We start from the raw sequence: 17,487 nt of genomic DNA on the forward strand, positions 1-17,487 counted from the left end.
GATCTTGTGCCCAGAAAATCCCGTTTTCTAGGTTCGAATTGCTGAGCCACCAAGTTAGTGATTTTTTGGTCTCTGCATCTAAGAATATTTTCCTCTCTAGGGTTAATTGCGATCTGTTCCATTTGTCTAAGATGAATTTCTGGAGTGGTCTTAGATGGAACTGTGCCCAGGCAACTGCTGGAATGCAAGCGGACAGACTCCCTAGTACCTTCATGGCCTGTCTTATTGAACAGAATTTCTCCTTCTTGAACTTCCTCAAAGCTGTCTGAAGTTTTACTATCTTTTGAGGTGGTAGAAAGGATCTTTGGGAGACTGTGTCTAGAGTAATGCCCAGAAAAACTTTCCGTTTGGATGGGATTAAATCCGATTTTTTCCAATTGATGAGCCAACCTAGGCTCTGTAGATGATCCAGGACTAACCCGAGATGGATTCCCATGGTCTCTATGTTGTCCGCCACTACCAGTAGGTCGTCCAGATAGGGGATCACACAAATTGCCTTTTCTCTCAAGGTTGTCAAGGCTTCCGCCATTATTTTGGTAAAAAACCCTTGGGGCAGAAGAGATCCCGAAGGGGAGACACCTGAACTGGAAATGCTGAATGTTTCCCTCCAATTCTATTGCGAACCTTAGGAATTCCCTTGATGACCTGTGAATTGGGACGTGATAATAGGCGTCGCTTAAATCTATTGTGGCCATCACTGCATCCTTTTTTAAGAGTTTCACTGCTGACTTCAGGGTCTCCATTTTGAATTTTTGATATCTTACGTATTTGTTTAGATGTTTCAGATTTATAATTACCCTGGATTTCCCGTTTGGTTTCTTTATAATGAAGAGGCGGGAATAGAATCCCAGTCCTGTCTGATTTTTCGGGACGGGCTCTATGCCGTCCAAGGTTAATAGGTTTTTTATGTCGTTTTTTAAGGTCGCAGTTTGAGATGGGGGAAGGGTAGTGATCACATATTTCTGTGGAGGGGAAGAGAGAAGATCTATCAGATAACCCTCTTGTATAATACTTAAGATCCACCGGCTGTTTGTTACATGCTCCCAAGATCTTAGAAAGGAGCCGAGTCTTCCCCCCACTGGTATGGCGTCATTGTTTGTTGTTGGATGAGGAGGCTTCGGCCCGATTTGGGTTGAAGAGGAAGCTTCTCCCCCTGCCTCCCTTCGCATAGCTCCACCTCCCAGTCTTCCCTTTATCTTTTTTATTTTCGGGTTGAAAAAATCGGTCACGAAAGGGCTGCCTTTTTTGTTTATATCTTTCCTCTGGAAACCCTCTTTTTTTATTTGTCGCGTTGTCTAGGATTTTATCTAGATCTTCTCCGAAAACGTACTGACCGTGGAAGGGGAGTGCGATTAATTTATTTTTAGATGTGATATCTCCTGACCACGCTTTAAGCCATAGTGCCCTTCTCGCTGTATTTGAGAGAACAGCTGTACGGGCGGACAGTTTAACTGATTCAGCAGCTGCGTCTGCTAGAAAGGAGGTTGCCATCTTTAATAGAGGCAAGCTCTCTAGAATTTGATCCCGTGGTGTCTTATTGACCAGATGTATCTCTAGCTGGTCTAGCCAAAGGTTCAGTGTTCTGGCCACACATGTGGAGGCAACGCCCGGTTTGAGAAGGGCCGCCGTAGTCTCCCAGGTCTTTCGCAAGAGACTTTCCGCTTTCCTGTCTAGAGGATCTTTCAATTGTGCTGAGTCTTCAAACGGTAGGGCCGTATGTTTTGCTACCTTGGCCACTGGCGCGTCTACTTTGGGAATGGTCTCCCAATCCGTACAGTCCTCTTGGCTAAAGGGGTAGCGCCTCTTAATTCCTCTTGGGATAAAGGATCCTTTATCCGGTTTTTCCCATTCAGACCTAATTAATTTTTGGACACTATCAGGGACTGGAAAAACGGCCTTCTTCCTTTCACCTAGACCCCCAAAAATTTCTTGCTGGGTAGACCTAGGGGTTTTAGGCATCTCCATCTGAATGGTGGCCCTGATGGCCCTGATAAGTTCATCAATATCTTCAGGATTGAACAGGAAGCGCTTATATTCGCCCTCTTCATCTGAAGATGCCGGGTGTTTTTGGACAGATTCGGAGTCTGAGACCGCCAGCCCCTCAGAGTCGGAATCCAGGATAAGTGATTTAACACTACGGGCGTCCTGAGTGGGGGGAACTTTGGGAGGAGTAGGTTCTCTGGTAGTTAAGGCTAGCTGAACCTCTTCTTTTACCACTTTTCTAATGTCTTCAATTAGACTAGAAGACTCAGACTTGATGACACTGGCAGTACATTCTTTACACAGGGGCTTGGATCCAGTGTTAGACAATCTTTTGCAGCAAATACCACATTTTCTAGTTTTTTTGGCTGCAGAAGCCGAATCCTTTTCTCCCTGAAATGGTAAGGGAGGAAAGGATGAGCAGACTGAACCCACCATACAAGGCATGTACCTGAGAACAGGTTACTCACTGTCCCAGGGTTTGATGCAGGCTCGGTTCCAGAGCCCGGCGTGAGGGGGGTGCTCATCTTGACTCCCGACCGCTTCAGAGATGCTTCACCAAAATATGTGAGCCGCGCTATGCAGGGCGCCGTTACACAGGTCCTGAGCGTTTTCCATGTGCTTCTCATGCTGCAGGACCTGTGGCGCATGTTGATGACGTCAGCGCGCTTAGCTCCGCCCCCGGCGTCTGACGTCATCCGCCTGCCGGCCGGAAGGGACACATCACAGTGCCGATCCGCCGTGTTCCTCCTTCCCTCTGCATCAAGCCCTCCGGGACCGCCGCAGAGGGAATCTTCGCAGGGGCACTACCTATGTGCCCGAGCCCAGGCCTAACCAAACGGAGGAGGGAGAGCTGCACTGCAGATCCGACCTCGGCCCAGATGAAAAAAAAAAAAAAAACTCCAGGTGAGCCCAAACGAGCTCCGTGCACCTCTCCTGCTTCCTATCCTGATGGGACAGGAAAAACACTGGTGATGTGAGGAGGGGGTGGGGGTTTTAACCTCTCTGTGTTTTTCCTGTCCAATCAGAAGGAAGTCAATCTCAGGACTTGGTGTCATGGAGACGACTGGGGAAAAGAAAGGTCTTTTGGGGAGGTCGGATAGCCACTGAAGAAGGGGATACCTTAGCCCCGAAACGCGTCTGGTCTGACCCCCCAAGCTCTACTTTGTGTGAGTGCACCACACCGACTCTATTGAGGAACAAGTCTACACCGTCTTTATAAAGCTGGTCTGAAACTGCTCATCGGGAGCTGCGACATCGCAACCGCGTGTTACAAGCGGGACCGCGTGCAGCAAACTAATAACTAACAGGTGACCCAAAACATCTATCGGGGGTTCTACCCGATTACAGCGGAAAACAGCAAAGTTCCGATAGACAGCTGAGGCTCCTTCCACACGTGAGGAACCTCCAAAAACCGGTAAGACTGTTCCTAAACTTGTTTACCATCTTTCTAAGGGATCCCTCTCTGACTGAAAGCGGGACGCCGCTGAGTCACCTACGGTGTAAGACACCATTCACTATAAACTGCACTTTTGTCCTGTCAGGGTCCGTTTTTGATATATTGAACTGACACCTGCCTTACCTGGAACTTCATGATTTTTCCAGGACAGTGAATCTCTACTTTTTAGTCCACATATCTTAGGAGAATATATCATATTGCATTTTTACCTTCAATTTGCGGTTCTTACTTTTATCAAGACCAACACTTAGACCCATAAAATTTAGATATATGTTATATTATATTTCACTTATATACATTGTTGCTTTTATACGAGGTCGTCTTCTATGTATTAATTCCATCTATTTACGTATTTCCATTTTGTATCTGAAGTGCAGCTTTTAGTCACAGATGCTATTCCATTACGATAGTGATTAAATGCGCACGTCAACTACAAACATACAGAATTTTATATGAAGTGTTGCCACATAATTTTACTGTCGCAAGTTTATATTGTAGAATATTTACTCTACTACATTTATTGTCCTTTTATCTAATAAACATTAGCAACTAAGTATCCTTAGGTGTGCCCAGTCATTTTCTTCATATTCAATTGCCTTTTAACAGCGGGGTGACGCTGTAGGACTGAGAGCACCCTTTTTTGGTGTGTCTACCACCCTGTGCATCCGACTTACATATTTATTTGATATATTATTCTTTATATATATTTGCAGGTGAGAAATGGATACTACTCACTCTTCTGAAGTACGATCAGCACTTTCAATCCTTGATTTCAAAATTAAAAACTAATCATGGCTTATTATTCAGGTGTGACCCCCAAAACGTTGCGCACGATGGAATAGGATACAACTTGGCGTTCTCAAAGACAGAGGCCTGCGATTTTGAAATAAAGGATTGAAAGTGCTGATCGTACTTCATAAGAGTGAGTAGTATCTATTTCTCACCTACAAATATATATGAAGAATATTATAAGGCTGAATTGTATATAAAAAGACTGAATACCGAGTCGGAGTGAGACTAAGTCAGACAGTGGTGCATTACAGAAAGCGTTCTAGGAGGAGTTGTAGATAATTAGCTCACACAAAATAATAACCTCTTAAAATATTAAACTCTTACTACTACATTATAAAAGATGAAAATAACCCCTACAGAGTTTATTATTCTTGAGTAAAATATATGCCCACCAAAAAAATTGTGACTAAATGTACTATAGTGGATACATAGGCATAACAAAGGGCAAGTTATATATGGATAATACCATATAAACACATGAATGTGGGCCAGTGTTGGTATGGTTACTCACGGTTCCCGTGGTTTGGTAATGACGCCAGTTGATGCGGTTACTCACGATTTTCATGATGTGGTAGTAGTGCGACTTGCTGAGATTACTCACTGTTCCTGTAATTTAAAACCCAGCGCCCACCATGGGTATGATGTCACCCAAAAAAGTGTTGTCGGGAGATGACCTGGTCCCTGGGTGTCCCGTTAAGCTATACCTGCCTAAAAGCGGAGCACCCGCCCCGAAAGAAGCGACCCCACTTCTCTGTGGATAAACCCTCAAAAATGCTCTAGGATGCCCTGAATAAAGTTGTCAAGCTGAGTCCCGACACGTTTCCCCATTAGTGATTGCGATGGTTCATAGGGGAACAAAGACACTATCCGATAAAGTCACAGATGCTGGCTACCAAAGATCATATAGGCAACTATATAATCGTGAGTAATCAACTGGCTTTATTATCAAACCATGGTAACCGTGAGTAACCATATCAACTGGCCCACATTCATGTGTGTTTATATGGTATTAACTGTATATAAATTTGCCCATGTATCCACTATAGTACATTTAGTCACAATTTTTTTGGTGGGCATATATATATTTTACTCAAAAATACTCTGTGGGGGTTATTTTCATCTTTTGCAATGTGGGAGTAATTTGATTGCATATAATGTTTCTAGCCACTACCATTCAGGAGATAGCAGCATCTAAAGCAGCCCCCCAGTTAGTTACTTTTCCCACTGCTGGACTATGATGTTCCAGTAGAGCTTTAATAGCAATGTATATTTAATTACGTCTTCTCTTCAGTATTGGATTACAGTAGTTAAGAGCAACTAAACACAGAAATTTTGTTTGTAACAAAAGTATGACAACGCATGTTTCAGTATCTGCATTATTTTAGGCAAGGATAACAAACCCTGAAACGATCAGGTACCAAAAGACAGTAAACAGAGAACCATCAGCGGGGGATTCAACAGGAGAGTAATGTATATATTTTTTTATATTCCGCTGTCATTTTTCCTTATATTGGGCTACCTGTGGCGAAACAAACCTCGCCACTGGGTTTTGGAGAGGCCTGGCTACCAGCCTCTTGCCTCAGGATTATGGCCCATACTAACTTTAAAGGAGAAGACAGACCGGCCGCACAGCTTAAATCTGTCTTTGGAATTGTATTTTATGTTATGGGAGGGTACCCAGATAGCTAATTTTATGGTATTCGTGTATTCTGAGTGCCATTCACCTAATGATATGCACTCAGACTTGAGCTATCTGGGGCTATGTTAAATGTCTGTTTGCTGTGGGGGTGTGACATTGTGTGTTTGGGTGGTGATTTCTGTCCTGTTGTCTCCACATGTGTATTGGCGATTTCCCTTTGTCCTGAGAGATAATTGAATTTCTCCTCGGGTGTCTCCAGGGCAGAGAGGAGGAAACCATGATGCATTGTGGGGATGTGTTGTGTCTGTGTATCCTGAGTGCTACGTATCTGTCCTGTGTCACCGTCTTCCTTCTGGTCCCCTAGGGGCGTGTCCACCAGATGGGGACCTGCATAAATACGGGCGGGTAGCTCTCAATAAAGTGTGCCTGTTTTATCCTTCAACATGTTGAGGCTGGTGTTTGGGTAACTGATCAACACTGGGGGATTGCTATACGCTGAAGATTTGCTATACTCCCCTGGCTTTACTACTAGCTCTTGTAAGAGCTTGTTCCTGGTTCCTGTCTCTGCATTTATTAGCGGTTCACCCACTGGAGCCTTGTCGTAGGTCCAGGGTGGGTAGGAGACGGCGAGACCTCCGCCAAAGCTTCGGCGGTTCGTGGGGTCTGCAGTGCGTACGGTGTCAAGTGGAGTGCTTGGAGTCCTCGGAAAGCACTAGGAGCATCTATCAACGGAGGTACCCGGTCGGGGTGCAAGGAGTTCCGTTACACTACCTATTTGAGATCTTAAGTTTTCTTATTGCAGGTTAAAATTCTAGAAATGTTGGCATCGATGACTACTTTACCCATAGTTTAACGTTTCAGCTTTTAATCTGAGGAAGCGCTATTGGTTTTTCAAGATCCCTGCTTACAGTCACTGGAGAGATTTAGTGATTATCACACAGGTAAATGACTCATAAGAACACCTGCCATATTAAAATTAGCCAATGGCATAATAAATTATCTATTTTTTCTTTCCTGTCCCTCAATGGACTTTTACGCTAAATGTTTGTTCCTTCTGTAAGCTCTTTTCATTTGCCCTTCAGACTGGCCCATTTATTCCCAGATGTATTACTTTACCCTGCCAGTGTTTTATGGGAAAGTTCATAAGGCTTCCAAAAAGATGCCACATAGATAACCTTGCTGCCATGTGGTATATTGATCATGCAAATACAATTAGGAGGCACTGGCTGGCGTGCCTGGTCCAAGTACACAAACTACTGTGCGCAATTTTACTATGATCAAGCCAATATAATATCCTGCGCATGAGACACAAAAATGATGTAATATAAATGAATATTATAAATATTATAAACTAATCTTCGTGTAGCCCAGTCAAGCATACAAAAAATCCACAAGAGAAAACATGACATTTTAGAAACCCCATTTATTAAACCTCTGTATGCTGTGATGGGTTCAGAGTAATTTTATGAGATATCATCTTAGAAAAAGGTAGAGATGGCTTTAAAAACTCAAACAAACATTCTCGGTATAAAAATAATAGGACAGTTAATTGCTGATTCATTTTGCCAGATTTCAACTAAACAATAAGTGTTTTAGATTGTTTAAAAGCATTCACTACATTAAAACAGATCTCTTGCCTCTCAAATACATTGTAAAATAAATGTACAAAAGAAAAATAAAATCCACCCTACCTTCCAATTTGAACACAAAAATGCTAAAATTAAATATTTCATTTATATAAACAGTATTGCTTCCAGTCAGACATTCCCACCCTATAGCCCATCATTTGCCACTGTAATTAAATGGGATTTTTTTTTTTTTTTCCGAAACTACTTAATGGAAAACTAATTTAAAAAAAGGCTGAAGGGTCTCATTTATACAGGGCATGGTGTCAATAGTAATAAGTCAGAGCAACTAGACTTGATGAATTTTCTTTTGAAGACGTTTTGCTAGACATCAGTCTAGCTTTTTCAATTAGAATGACTTGTCCAAAGTATCTCTGGCATTAAATACTGACTGACTATTATAATGAACACAAAGTCAAGGACTGCATGGAGGCAAGATGTTGACTGCTTTTGCATGACTGACGCTATTAGGCGTGATTAAACTGCCTTGATAGAGGTGTCAGAACTACATTGCAACTGGCAATAGACAATAGGACTGGTTCAAAAAGGTGTGAAAGGAGCCATTTATGTTACATTTGAGAAACCAAGCTTGAATAAATGTTTAAGGGTGTGATATCTAGTCTTCCACCTCTCCCAAGGCAGTTTTATCACACCTAACAGATTCAGTTATTCAAATGCAGTCAACATCTTCCCTCCATGAGATACTTGACCTCATGTTCATTATGATAAACATATTCGGCTGACTGAAGCATGAGTCACCATCAGTCGGATAATTAATGAAACGTCTTCAAAAGAAAACACAATTCCATTTGTTCTAAATTATTACTATTGTCATTTAAAAGTGGACCTTTAAAAAAAGCTAATTGCTCTAGCCTTAAAAAAAGAAACCGAACACATTAACAAAACCCAGTAAAATGTAAAAATCAGAACAAAGAAAAATATATTGCCGACATAGGCAATTTGAGTTCAGAATCATAAGCCTACATAATCCCTTACAAACAATGAAATAGGACTTAAACTTTCTTTTAGGGAGGCATGTTTCATATCTTTTTAACTTCTATACAAAATTCAATACCTCAAAAGACCCAGCTAACTGGCAGTGGGTTTCTTAATACTCATCAGTAATGGAGCTGATAAAAATGCACATATAACTTCTGCTTATATAAACTGCTGTACATCTATATGAATGCTCTCTTCCAATAAACTGGATGATCAAAAAGGGACATACAAATATTTCGAAGGAAAAAATAAAATAAAAATCAAAGTCCTCACATAAGAATTTTGTTACATCCCCAAATTATTTTTTTGCTGGTTTCGAGGGGAATTTTTCAAGACGCTTCTAAGGCGAAGGTAAACGCCCGTTGACTCTGACATGTTGTCATATTCAAATGGCGTAATACCTTCCGCAAACTTACTCCGATCTGGAATTCTAGTACTGGTAGAAGACGGGTCAACACATGTAGCCTCCTCTGTTTCTACAGAAGTCTTCTTGTTCTCATCATTAGAGTCACTGGGCTCAGTAACAACCGTCTCCTGGACATCAGCATTCCCATTGGGTTCTTTGTTAGAGGATTCTTCCTCTTGAGTAGTCAGAGGGACATCTTCATTAGATTCTTGACCAACTGATTCCATTGGAAGATCAGGAGACTTTGATGCTTTAACAATATTTCGGCAAGTAATCTTCCCCTCTGTGATACTGTCCCTTTCAACTCTGCTTGGGGAAGAGGAAACAGAATTACCATTTATTGGTGTATGAACATCTGAATCGCTGTTTGTGCTATCTGCATTTTCCAGAGCTGCCCAGATTAAACGCTGTTGTTCTTCCAGCTCTTCCAAAGTCAAAGTGTCTTCATCCATGGAATCTACCACCTTGGCTTGCAAAGGCTGAAGTAGTGGGGAGCCTCTAGAAGGAGTTGGTGGAGGTGTTCCTTTTGGAAGTGGTGGGGGAGTTGGTGTTGGTGGAGGTGGGGGTATAAAATGTGGAGGAGTTGAAGGAGGGGTTCCACGAGGTAGTGGTGGTGGAGTATTATATGGAGAGCCAGGGGGAAGAGGAGGCTGAAACTTAAACCCACGAGAAGGAGAGCAGTAAGATGCATCAAGATCTAGAAAAAAACAAAAAAAAAAAAACAAACATTCATAGGGATTACGATACAGGTTATGGATCTATCAAGAGCCATTATTATAAAGTAGGTAGATAGGTATACAAAAATATGTACAAATGACCCTGCAAAACTGCTGACAGTAACAGACATTACTTTAAAAGAGATGCAGTTGTAGCGTTCAAGTATGTGTAAACATCTCTTCAGGACACCTACCTAACACTGACCACAGTTTTGCTAGGTTAAAGGGTTTCCATCATCACAAAATCCGTTATGTAGCTTAGCAATGTGCTAATGTCAACAGTACATAACTAACTTATCTGCCTACATGCCACCGTTCGCCCAGAAAACAAACTTTTACAATATGCAAATGAGCCTCTAGGTGTTATTGGGCGTTGCTGCAGCACCTAGAGGCTCCGTCTCCTCACCATTCGGCACGCCCATTTTGCTTTGATGGACATCTCTGCTCTGCGCTTTAAAAGTAAAATCCCACGCCTGCGCCGTATCGTTTAGTGAGTGAAGGAAGCTCGTCTGTGATGAAACCCTTTAAAGCTACTAACAGACTTGATCACTTCTGTGTAGAATTTCTATAAACTACCATATTGTTCGCTTTATAAGACGCACCCCCCCCCCAAAAAAAAATGGCCATGCATCTTATAAGGTAACGGGAAGTATTCACTAGTATGCATTAGGTGCGGGAAGTGAAGCGCTGTCCATACTCCCCCTCCCTCGTCTTCTTCCCTGGGACCGCTCTGCACTGCAGGCCCTGACCGCATAAAGTGTCAGGAAGTAGTACGTGCACTATGACCCAACGCTGCACGCAGTCAGGTGACAGTGCAGCGCAGGCCAGAGAAGACAAGGAAGTGCAACTGCTGCAGAGACCACTGGACCTAGAGAGAAGCTGTGCAGCAGAAGAGTTAATTGAAGTTATTTATTTTAAAAGAGGACCTTTCATGGGTCCGGACTTAAGTAGCAGGACATTTGGGGCATACATGGGGGATGTGCCTGCACTACTTACTTCTGGCGGCCGCTCCAGCCACCGTTACCTTGTCCCACACTGTATGCTAATCACTAGCATCGGAACGCAGCGCAGAGCGTCACAGCCAGGGAGGAAAAATAAAATAAATAAACTCACCTTCTCCCTGGCTGTGACGCTCTGCGCTGCGATTGGACAGCGCTACAGCCTGGGAGAAGGAACGCCCAGGGAGAGAAGCTGAGGTCTCCTCCCTGGTGTTCCGATGCTAGTGATTAGCATACAGCACGGGACAAGGTAACAGAGGCCGGAGCGGCGCTCAGAAATAGTAAGTAAAGGGACATCCCCATGTATGCCCTAAATGTCCTGCTACTTAATCAAGTCTGGACCCATGAAAGCCATAAGGCCCCTTTCACACGGGCGAGTATTCCGCGCAGGTGCAATGCGTGATGTGAACGCATTGCACCCGCACTGAATCCAGACTCATTCATTTCTATGGGGCTGTGCACACGAGCTGTGATTTTCACGCATCACTTGTGCGTTGCGTGAAAAATCACAGCATGCTCTATATTCTGCGTTTTTCACACAACGCATGCACCATAGAAGTGAATGGGGCCGCGTGAAAATCGCAAGCAAGTGCGAATGCGGTGCGATTTTCACGCATGGTTGCTAGGTGACGATCGGGCTGGGGACCCGATCTGTATTATTTTCCCTTATAACATGGTTATAAGGGAAAAGAATAGCATTCTGAATACAGAATGCAAAGTAAAATAGTGATAGAGGGGTTAAAAAAAATATATATATTAACTCACCGAGTCCACTTGATCGCGTAGTTGCGGATCTCTGTCTTCTTCTGTAATGTTGAGCTGCCGGCTAAGGACCTGTGGTGACGTCACATCATTCAATCACATGGTCCCTCACCATGGTGATGAACCATGTGATTGGACCATGTGATGAGCACAGTGACGTTACTGCAGGTCTTTTGCCAGGTCCTGAAGATAGAACAGAGACCGGCAGCTATGTAGCAGGTAAGTTAACTTTTTTTTTTAACCCCTCCATCCCCAATTTACTTTGCATTCTGTATTAAGAATGCTATTATTGTCCCTTATAACACCTAACCCAAACTTCAGTGATGAAGTCCGGGTACCAAACATTGCGATTTTTCTCACGCGCGTGAAAAACGCATTAAAACGATTTGCACTCGCGTGGAAAAAAAACGTGCATTTTACCGCAATGCACCCGCATCTCATCAGGCCCTCACACGCCACGCTCGTGTGAAAGAGGCCCAAGAGGTTTAAGGTCTGACAAGCGGTCCTGATATGGGGGGCCTGATGAAAAAAAAAATAATTCTTCTTATTTTCCTCCTCTAAAACCTGGGGTGCGTCTTCTAAAGCGAAAAATACAGTAATAATTACACGTGCCATATCTATGTAATTTTTTTTAAGCCAATGTAGCTTTAGGAGATATTATTTTTTGCAAGATGAGTTGTAGTTTGCGCACCTCCCCTGTTTTGCCTTCAACCAGCCTAGTATCCTCCTGACATCACTCTTCTGCATCTGAAATCCTATGCCGCTAACCATATTTTATTTTTTTTGGACTTGTTCTAAACCCAGACAGCGAACTTTTTTATTAATGAACAAATTAGGAAACATAAATCAATGATAAAATTATAAGTAATACATGTCTATAGATCAATATACTGATAGGAACCTATTACTGGGAGCTGTAAAATGATAATTATCATCAAAATAATCTATTCAAGTATCGCCGGCCATAAAATAAATAAATAAATCACCGGGGGGGGGAGCACCCATTTTGAAGGACTGTCCGCAACACATTCTGTACAATACACAGGGCCAGTGACTGTGTGCACAGGTGCAGGATTTCAGACACAAAAGGAAGTGACGTCAGAAGGATACTGGGCTGGATGAAAGCTAAACAGGTTAGGAGTTATCCATTAGTAATGCCGGGGAGCCTGGGCTCTTTCAGTGATAATTCCACCCCTGGGCACTTGCCATCCTCTTTTGCACACACCTTCAAAATTAGTTTTTGGAGCTTTACAGACGCAGAAAAGCCAAGCCAAAGAAAAGTACCATTTGTTTTCGGTATGTATATCCCACAGTGCGATGTGAGCAGTTTGAGACATGTAAAGTTGCGGCTCATTACAGATTCTATTTAAGACAGGGATCAGCAACCTCCGTGGTCTATATGTGCTACTATGGCCTACAGCAGGGATCAGCAACCTCCGGCACTCCAGCTGTTCTGAAACTACAACACCCAGAATACTCCTTTCAGTTCTATGGGAGTTTAAAGAACAGCCGACTAAGTGTGCATGCTGGGAGATGTAATTTCACAGCAACTGGTGTGCCGAAGACTGTAGATTCCTGCTTTAAGATAATGTGACCCACAGAAACTTTCAGTTATATTTTTCAGAATTCAAAGAAATCTTCCAGAAATTTTTAAAATAGGTTTCCTCATACCGGACGCTACATCCATATCCACAGGTGACTGTCCATTGCCATTTCCAGATGTCTTTAGTTTTTTTCTCAAAGAGCTTGATTGAGATGAAGATGATCTTTTCTGGACTGTAATATCTCTTGGCTGTGATTTAAAGATATTTTAATATGGCTGCCATTATCACAAGTATAGGGAAAAAGTCAAACACAGAAAATGCCAAAGAGAAAGTAAAATGCCATCTTTTTAAAGCTTGGTTATATTGGTAAAAAAAACAGCAGCACTCTGGCGTAGTACACTTAGCTAAGAAATCAGATGAATTTAGAACAAGGATAGCTCGTAATAGTCACAATTTAGTATCAATGCCGTCCGACAAGATGATAAATCCTGGGTGCAATCAAAAAAATACACATTACTGGACATCCAAAGCAAGGTCTAAAGCAAATTGACATTTATGGCAAAGGAATCCAGGATAGAACAGGAATGCGCAGATCAGTCAAACACACTATAAATACTTACATCAGGAAAATTAGAAGACAAGTAATGTGCAAAAACTTCTTTTTGGTGGTCTGGTTGCATTGGCATTGAGCCCAAATTCCTCCAGTCCTGAAAATAGGGGAGATGATACATATCCTATTAAATATTTCAGTTAATTATCGTAAAGTTACATTTAGGGTAAGTCCACACTTTGCCACCACAGAGGTGTGGCACATCTGCAGCATAAATTGAATTCGTTTTACAAAATCCCACCCACACAGCAAAATAAAAAATAAAAATCTGCAGTATAAACTGACCTGTTGATTTTCAAATTTATTTTAAATCTGTAGCATCAAATGTAAATTTTTTTCTCTATCCACAGCATACACTGCATTGCATTAAACTTATGGGTTTCACAGACATCAGCTGAATAGGTAAAATCTACACCTGAATCACCAAGAAAAACATATGCAAAGGTCTAAACGTTAAGGCCTCATGCACATGGCCGGTGTGTTTTGCGGTCCGCAAACTGCGGATCTGCAAAACACGGATGACGAAGTTTGCGGAACGGCACGGACAGCCATTAATATAACTGCCTATTCTTGTCCGCAAAACGGACAAGTTATTTTTTTTTGCGGACAACGGAGCAGCGGATGCGGACAGCACACGGAATGTTGTCCGCATCTTTTGCAGCCCCATTGAAGTGAATGAATCCGCATCCGAGCTGCCAAAACAACGGCCGTGTGCATGAGGCCTAAGACTGTTAAAGTCAATAATACTGTTTTACTAATCAAATAGGCACCCAAAGTCGAGGGTGCTATTGTGCTTTTTGGGTGCCTATTTGATTAGTATTATTAATTAATAACGTACAAAAATTTAGTTACTCTTTAAATTCCCATTTATTATTGTTTGATTGACTGCAAAGGAGTAAGGGAGAAAATACTCAAAAAACATTAGAAATGAAAAAGAAAGCAGGAGAAGAATGCTACTCACATCTAAAACCCCGGGTGGTGGTGGTGTATTAAATCCTGGAAAGCTGATTAATTTCGATGCATCATAAGATACCTGCTGTTTCTTTAGAAATGCTTCTTCTGCAATCTCCCCATCGCTAGTGTCTACAAACCAAAACACGCTCTGTGATAAGCAGAATATGTTCAACAGATAAAGTGCAAATGAGGTGTTATAAGGCAGAAAACTGAATACCTTTTCCATCATAAAGAGACAGACCAGAATTCTCTAGCTCAGCATCTTTCAGCCAACCTGGTGGGTAGCCCAGTTCACGCATTCGATATATAAATGGAGGAATATGCCGATCAGAAATTCCTAGAGCCTCTTGAAGCTCCTCACTATGAATAAAAATAAAAAAATAAAAACATTAAGAAATTTCCTCTCAAAGGTCATTGCAATCATGGAGGCGGTCACCCCATGCGTTAGCTCTTCTGCAGGCACTCGCTTATTTTTAGGTGTAGCACATTCAGGGGAATAATTAAAAATGTAATAAAGATGGGAAAACCCCTTTCAGGATAACATGTCGTATAGAAAGACAGAAATGAGAATAGCAGCTTTCTAAGAAACTTGGATTCATACAAACAAGTATCATGCCACAAAACTTTCAGAGGTCGGTAAAGCTTGAGTCATAATTAGAGATAAGAATTTGCTGACTTGCAATGTCCCCATATTTTTCATGGAAGGACTGTATTTGCACTGGAGGCTAAACTATAGATTCATACTTTGGACTTCATTGTCTTAAATTGTGGAAATACAGTTCTGTAAAGAAGATCTCGCATTCAGGTCATCTTGCACTATGGAGGGCAAAGAAAATGTATAAGGGGTAATCAAGGAGTACAATCTTGACGAGTTATCCTCAGGATAGGTCCTTAATATCAGAGTGATTCGAACCCCCACCTGGTACCCCGTCCTGCTCAGCTGTCTGTGGTGCTCCACTTTGCACAAGTCATCAACATAGTCCCAGAAAACCTCTTTAAAGTGTACCTGTGAGGTCTAACCACCTACCTAATAAGCCCAGGTTTAAACTGTCCAAACCTCTCTGCTACTTCTTCGACATGATAACGCTGCTGGTAGTTCTGGTTGCCAGATTCAGCGCAGGAGTCCATAAACTCCTTTCTTTTCATGCCAATATGCACAGAATCTCGAGGCTAAAAACAAAATTATATTAAATATAACAAATATGGTACTGACAACAAAAAAAATGAGACCATCTTTATTGATTTTCCTCCTTTTTTGACACCTACATTTCCCATGTTTTCTTGGAGCTCAAAGTTCTGCCATTCCTCTGTTATTCCTTTATAAAAATGTATAAATACATTGACTACCCATTACCATTTCCCTTGTCAAAGGGTTGTATCTGTATACACAACAGTGTGACACTGGCAGCAGTGACTGGACAGTGCAGAGACGCCCTCCAGCTGGCAACACCCTACTGCCAGTTTACCGACAATTCTCTAGGAGGAATAACAGAGGGAGCAGAACAAAGACTACTTTCACACTCGCGTTTTGGGAAGATCAGTCACGGATCTGCAAAAACGGAACAGTTACAATAATACAACCGCATGCATCAGTCATGAACGGATCCGTTTGTATTATCTGTAACATAGCCAAGACGGATCCGACATGAACTCCATTGAAAGTCAATGAAAGACGGATCCGTTTTCTATTGCGTCAGAGAAAACAGATCCGTCCCCACTGACTTAGGCCTCATGCACACGACCGGTTTTTTTTTTTTTGCGGTCCGCAAAAACGGGGTCCGTAGGTCCGTGTCCGTTTTATCTTCCGTGGGTCTTCCTCGATTTTTGGAGGATCCACGGACATGAAGGAAAAAGTCATTTTGGTGTCCGCCTGGCCGTGCGGAGCCAAACGGATCCGTTTGACGTTGACACAATATGGTGCAATTGCAAACGGATCCGTCCCCCATTGACTTTCAATGTAAAGTCAGGAGTCCCTATTATACCATCAGATCGGAGTTTTCTCCAATCCGATGGTATATTTTGGTATACATGACTGCCCCCTGCTGCCTGACAGCACCCCTGAAGGGGTTAAATGTGCATATCATAGCCCCCTGTAAGAGATCAGGTGCTGCCAGGCAGGAGGGAGCACACCCTCCTCCCTCCTCAGTTTTAAATTCATTGGTGGCCAGTGCAGCCCCCCTCCCTCCCCTGTATTACTGTACATTCATTGGTGGCCAGTGGGCCCCCCCTCCCTCCGCTGCATTACTGTACATTCATTGGTGGCCAGTGGGCCCCCCCCCCCCCCCTCCTAATTAAAATCCCCCGCCGGATGAACAACGGTGCATTTTCCGAGTTTTCAACGGACCCATTGAAAGTCAATGGGTCCTCAGAAAATCACAGAAAACGGAACAACGGCCACGGATGCACACAACGGTCGTGTGCATGAGGCCTTACATTGTGTGCCAGGACGGATCAGTTTGGCTCAGTTTCGTCAAGCGGATAGCAAAATGATGCAGGCAGCGTTTTGGTGTCCGCCTCCAGAGCAGAATGGTGACTGATCGGAGGAAAACTGATGCATTCTGAGCAGATCCTTTTCCATTCAGAATGCATTAGGGCAAAACCGATCCGTTTTGGACCGCTTGTGAGAGCCCTGAACGGATCTCACAAATGGAAAGCCAAAATGCAAGTGTGAAAGTAGCCTAAGTTGTATGAAAAGATGCTCAGAATTGCTGTATTATAAGTCAAGACATGTCCTCTTTATCCTAAGGACAGCATGAAGTGCTGCCAAATCAGTTGTCAATTTGGGAAATTATCTTTTTCTTTGTAGCCAATGACAAACCCTTATTTTGGCAGAGTATTCAATACACAATATGTCTCAATTACCCTCTCAGATTCTGATTAAAATAAAGCATATGGCTGCACCTTCTTGTTACTTGCAAGGCTTCAAATAGCCACTATATAGTCACCAATGCTAACAAAAAATATAATTTGGCTCCTAAGTGTTTAGACCAAGACTGGGCTCAC

General features: G+C 42.6%; 2 protein-coding genes across 2 annotated transcripts in view; both read right to left on the reverse strand.

The window, feature by feature from the left end:
- Positions 1-890: 890 nt before the first annotated feature.
- Positions 891-2,585, reverse strand: LOC120988599 (lamina-associated polypeptide 2, isoforms alpha/zeta-like). Its single transcript, XM_040416164.1, has 2 exons — positions 2,451-2,585; positions 891-2,373 (listed from the first exon to the last, which is right to left on the reverse strand). Exons 1-2 carry the CDS (start codon positions 2,505-2,507, stop codon positions 1,090-1,092), a joined length of 1,341 nt encoding a protein of 446 aa, XP_040272098.1. The 5' UTR covers positions 2,508-2,585; the 3' UTR covers positions 891-1,089.
- Positions 2,586-8,079: 5,494 nt separating this feature from the next.
- The window catches only part of ZCCHC8 (zinc finger CCHC-type containing 8), a 38,242-nt gene continuing 28,834 nt past the window's right edge, over positions 8,080-17,487 (reverse strand). Inside the window, exons 9-14 of the mRNA XM_040416165.1 lie at positions 15,512-15,654; positions 14,702-14,844; positions 14,492-14,613; positions 13,541-13,627; positions 13,048-13,168; positions 8,080-9,597 (exon numbers count right to left, since the gene is read on the reverse strand). Coding sequence (XP_040272099.1) covers positions 8,780-9,597; positions 13,048-13,168; positions 13,541-13,627; positions 14,492-14,613; positions 14,702-14,844; positions 15,512-15,654 — 1,434 coding nt within the window. The 3' untranslated portion in view covers positions 8,080-8,779. The remainder of the gene's footprint in view (positions 9,598-13,047; positions 13,169-13,540; positions 13,628-14,491; positions 14,614-14,701; positions 14,845-15,511; positions 15,655-17,487) is intronic.

The sequence above is a fragment of the Bufo bufo genome, chromosome 2 (assembly GCF_905171765.1).
Source record: "Bufo bufo chromosome 2, aBufBuf1.1, whole genome shotgun sequence".
Taxonomy (NCBI): domain Eukaryota; kingdom Metazoa; phylum Chordata; class Amphibia; order Anura; family Bufonidae; genus Bufo; species Bufo bufo.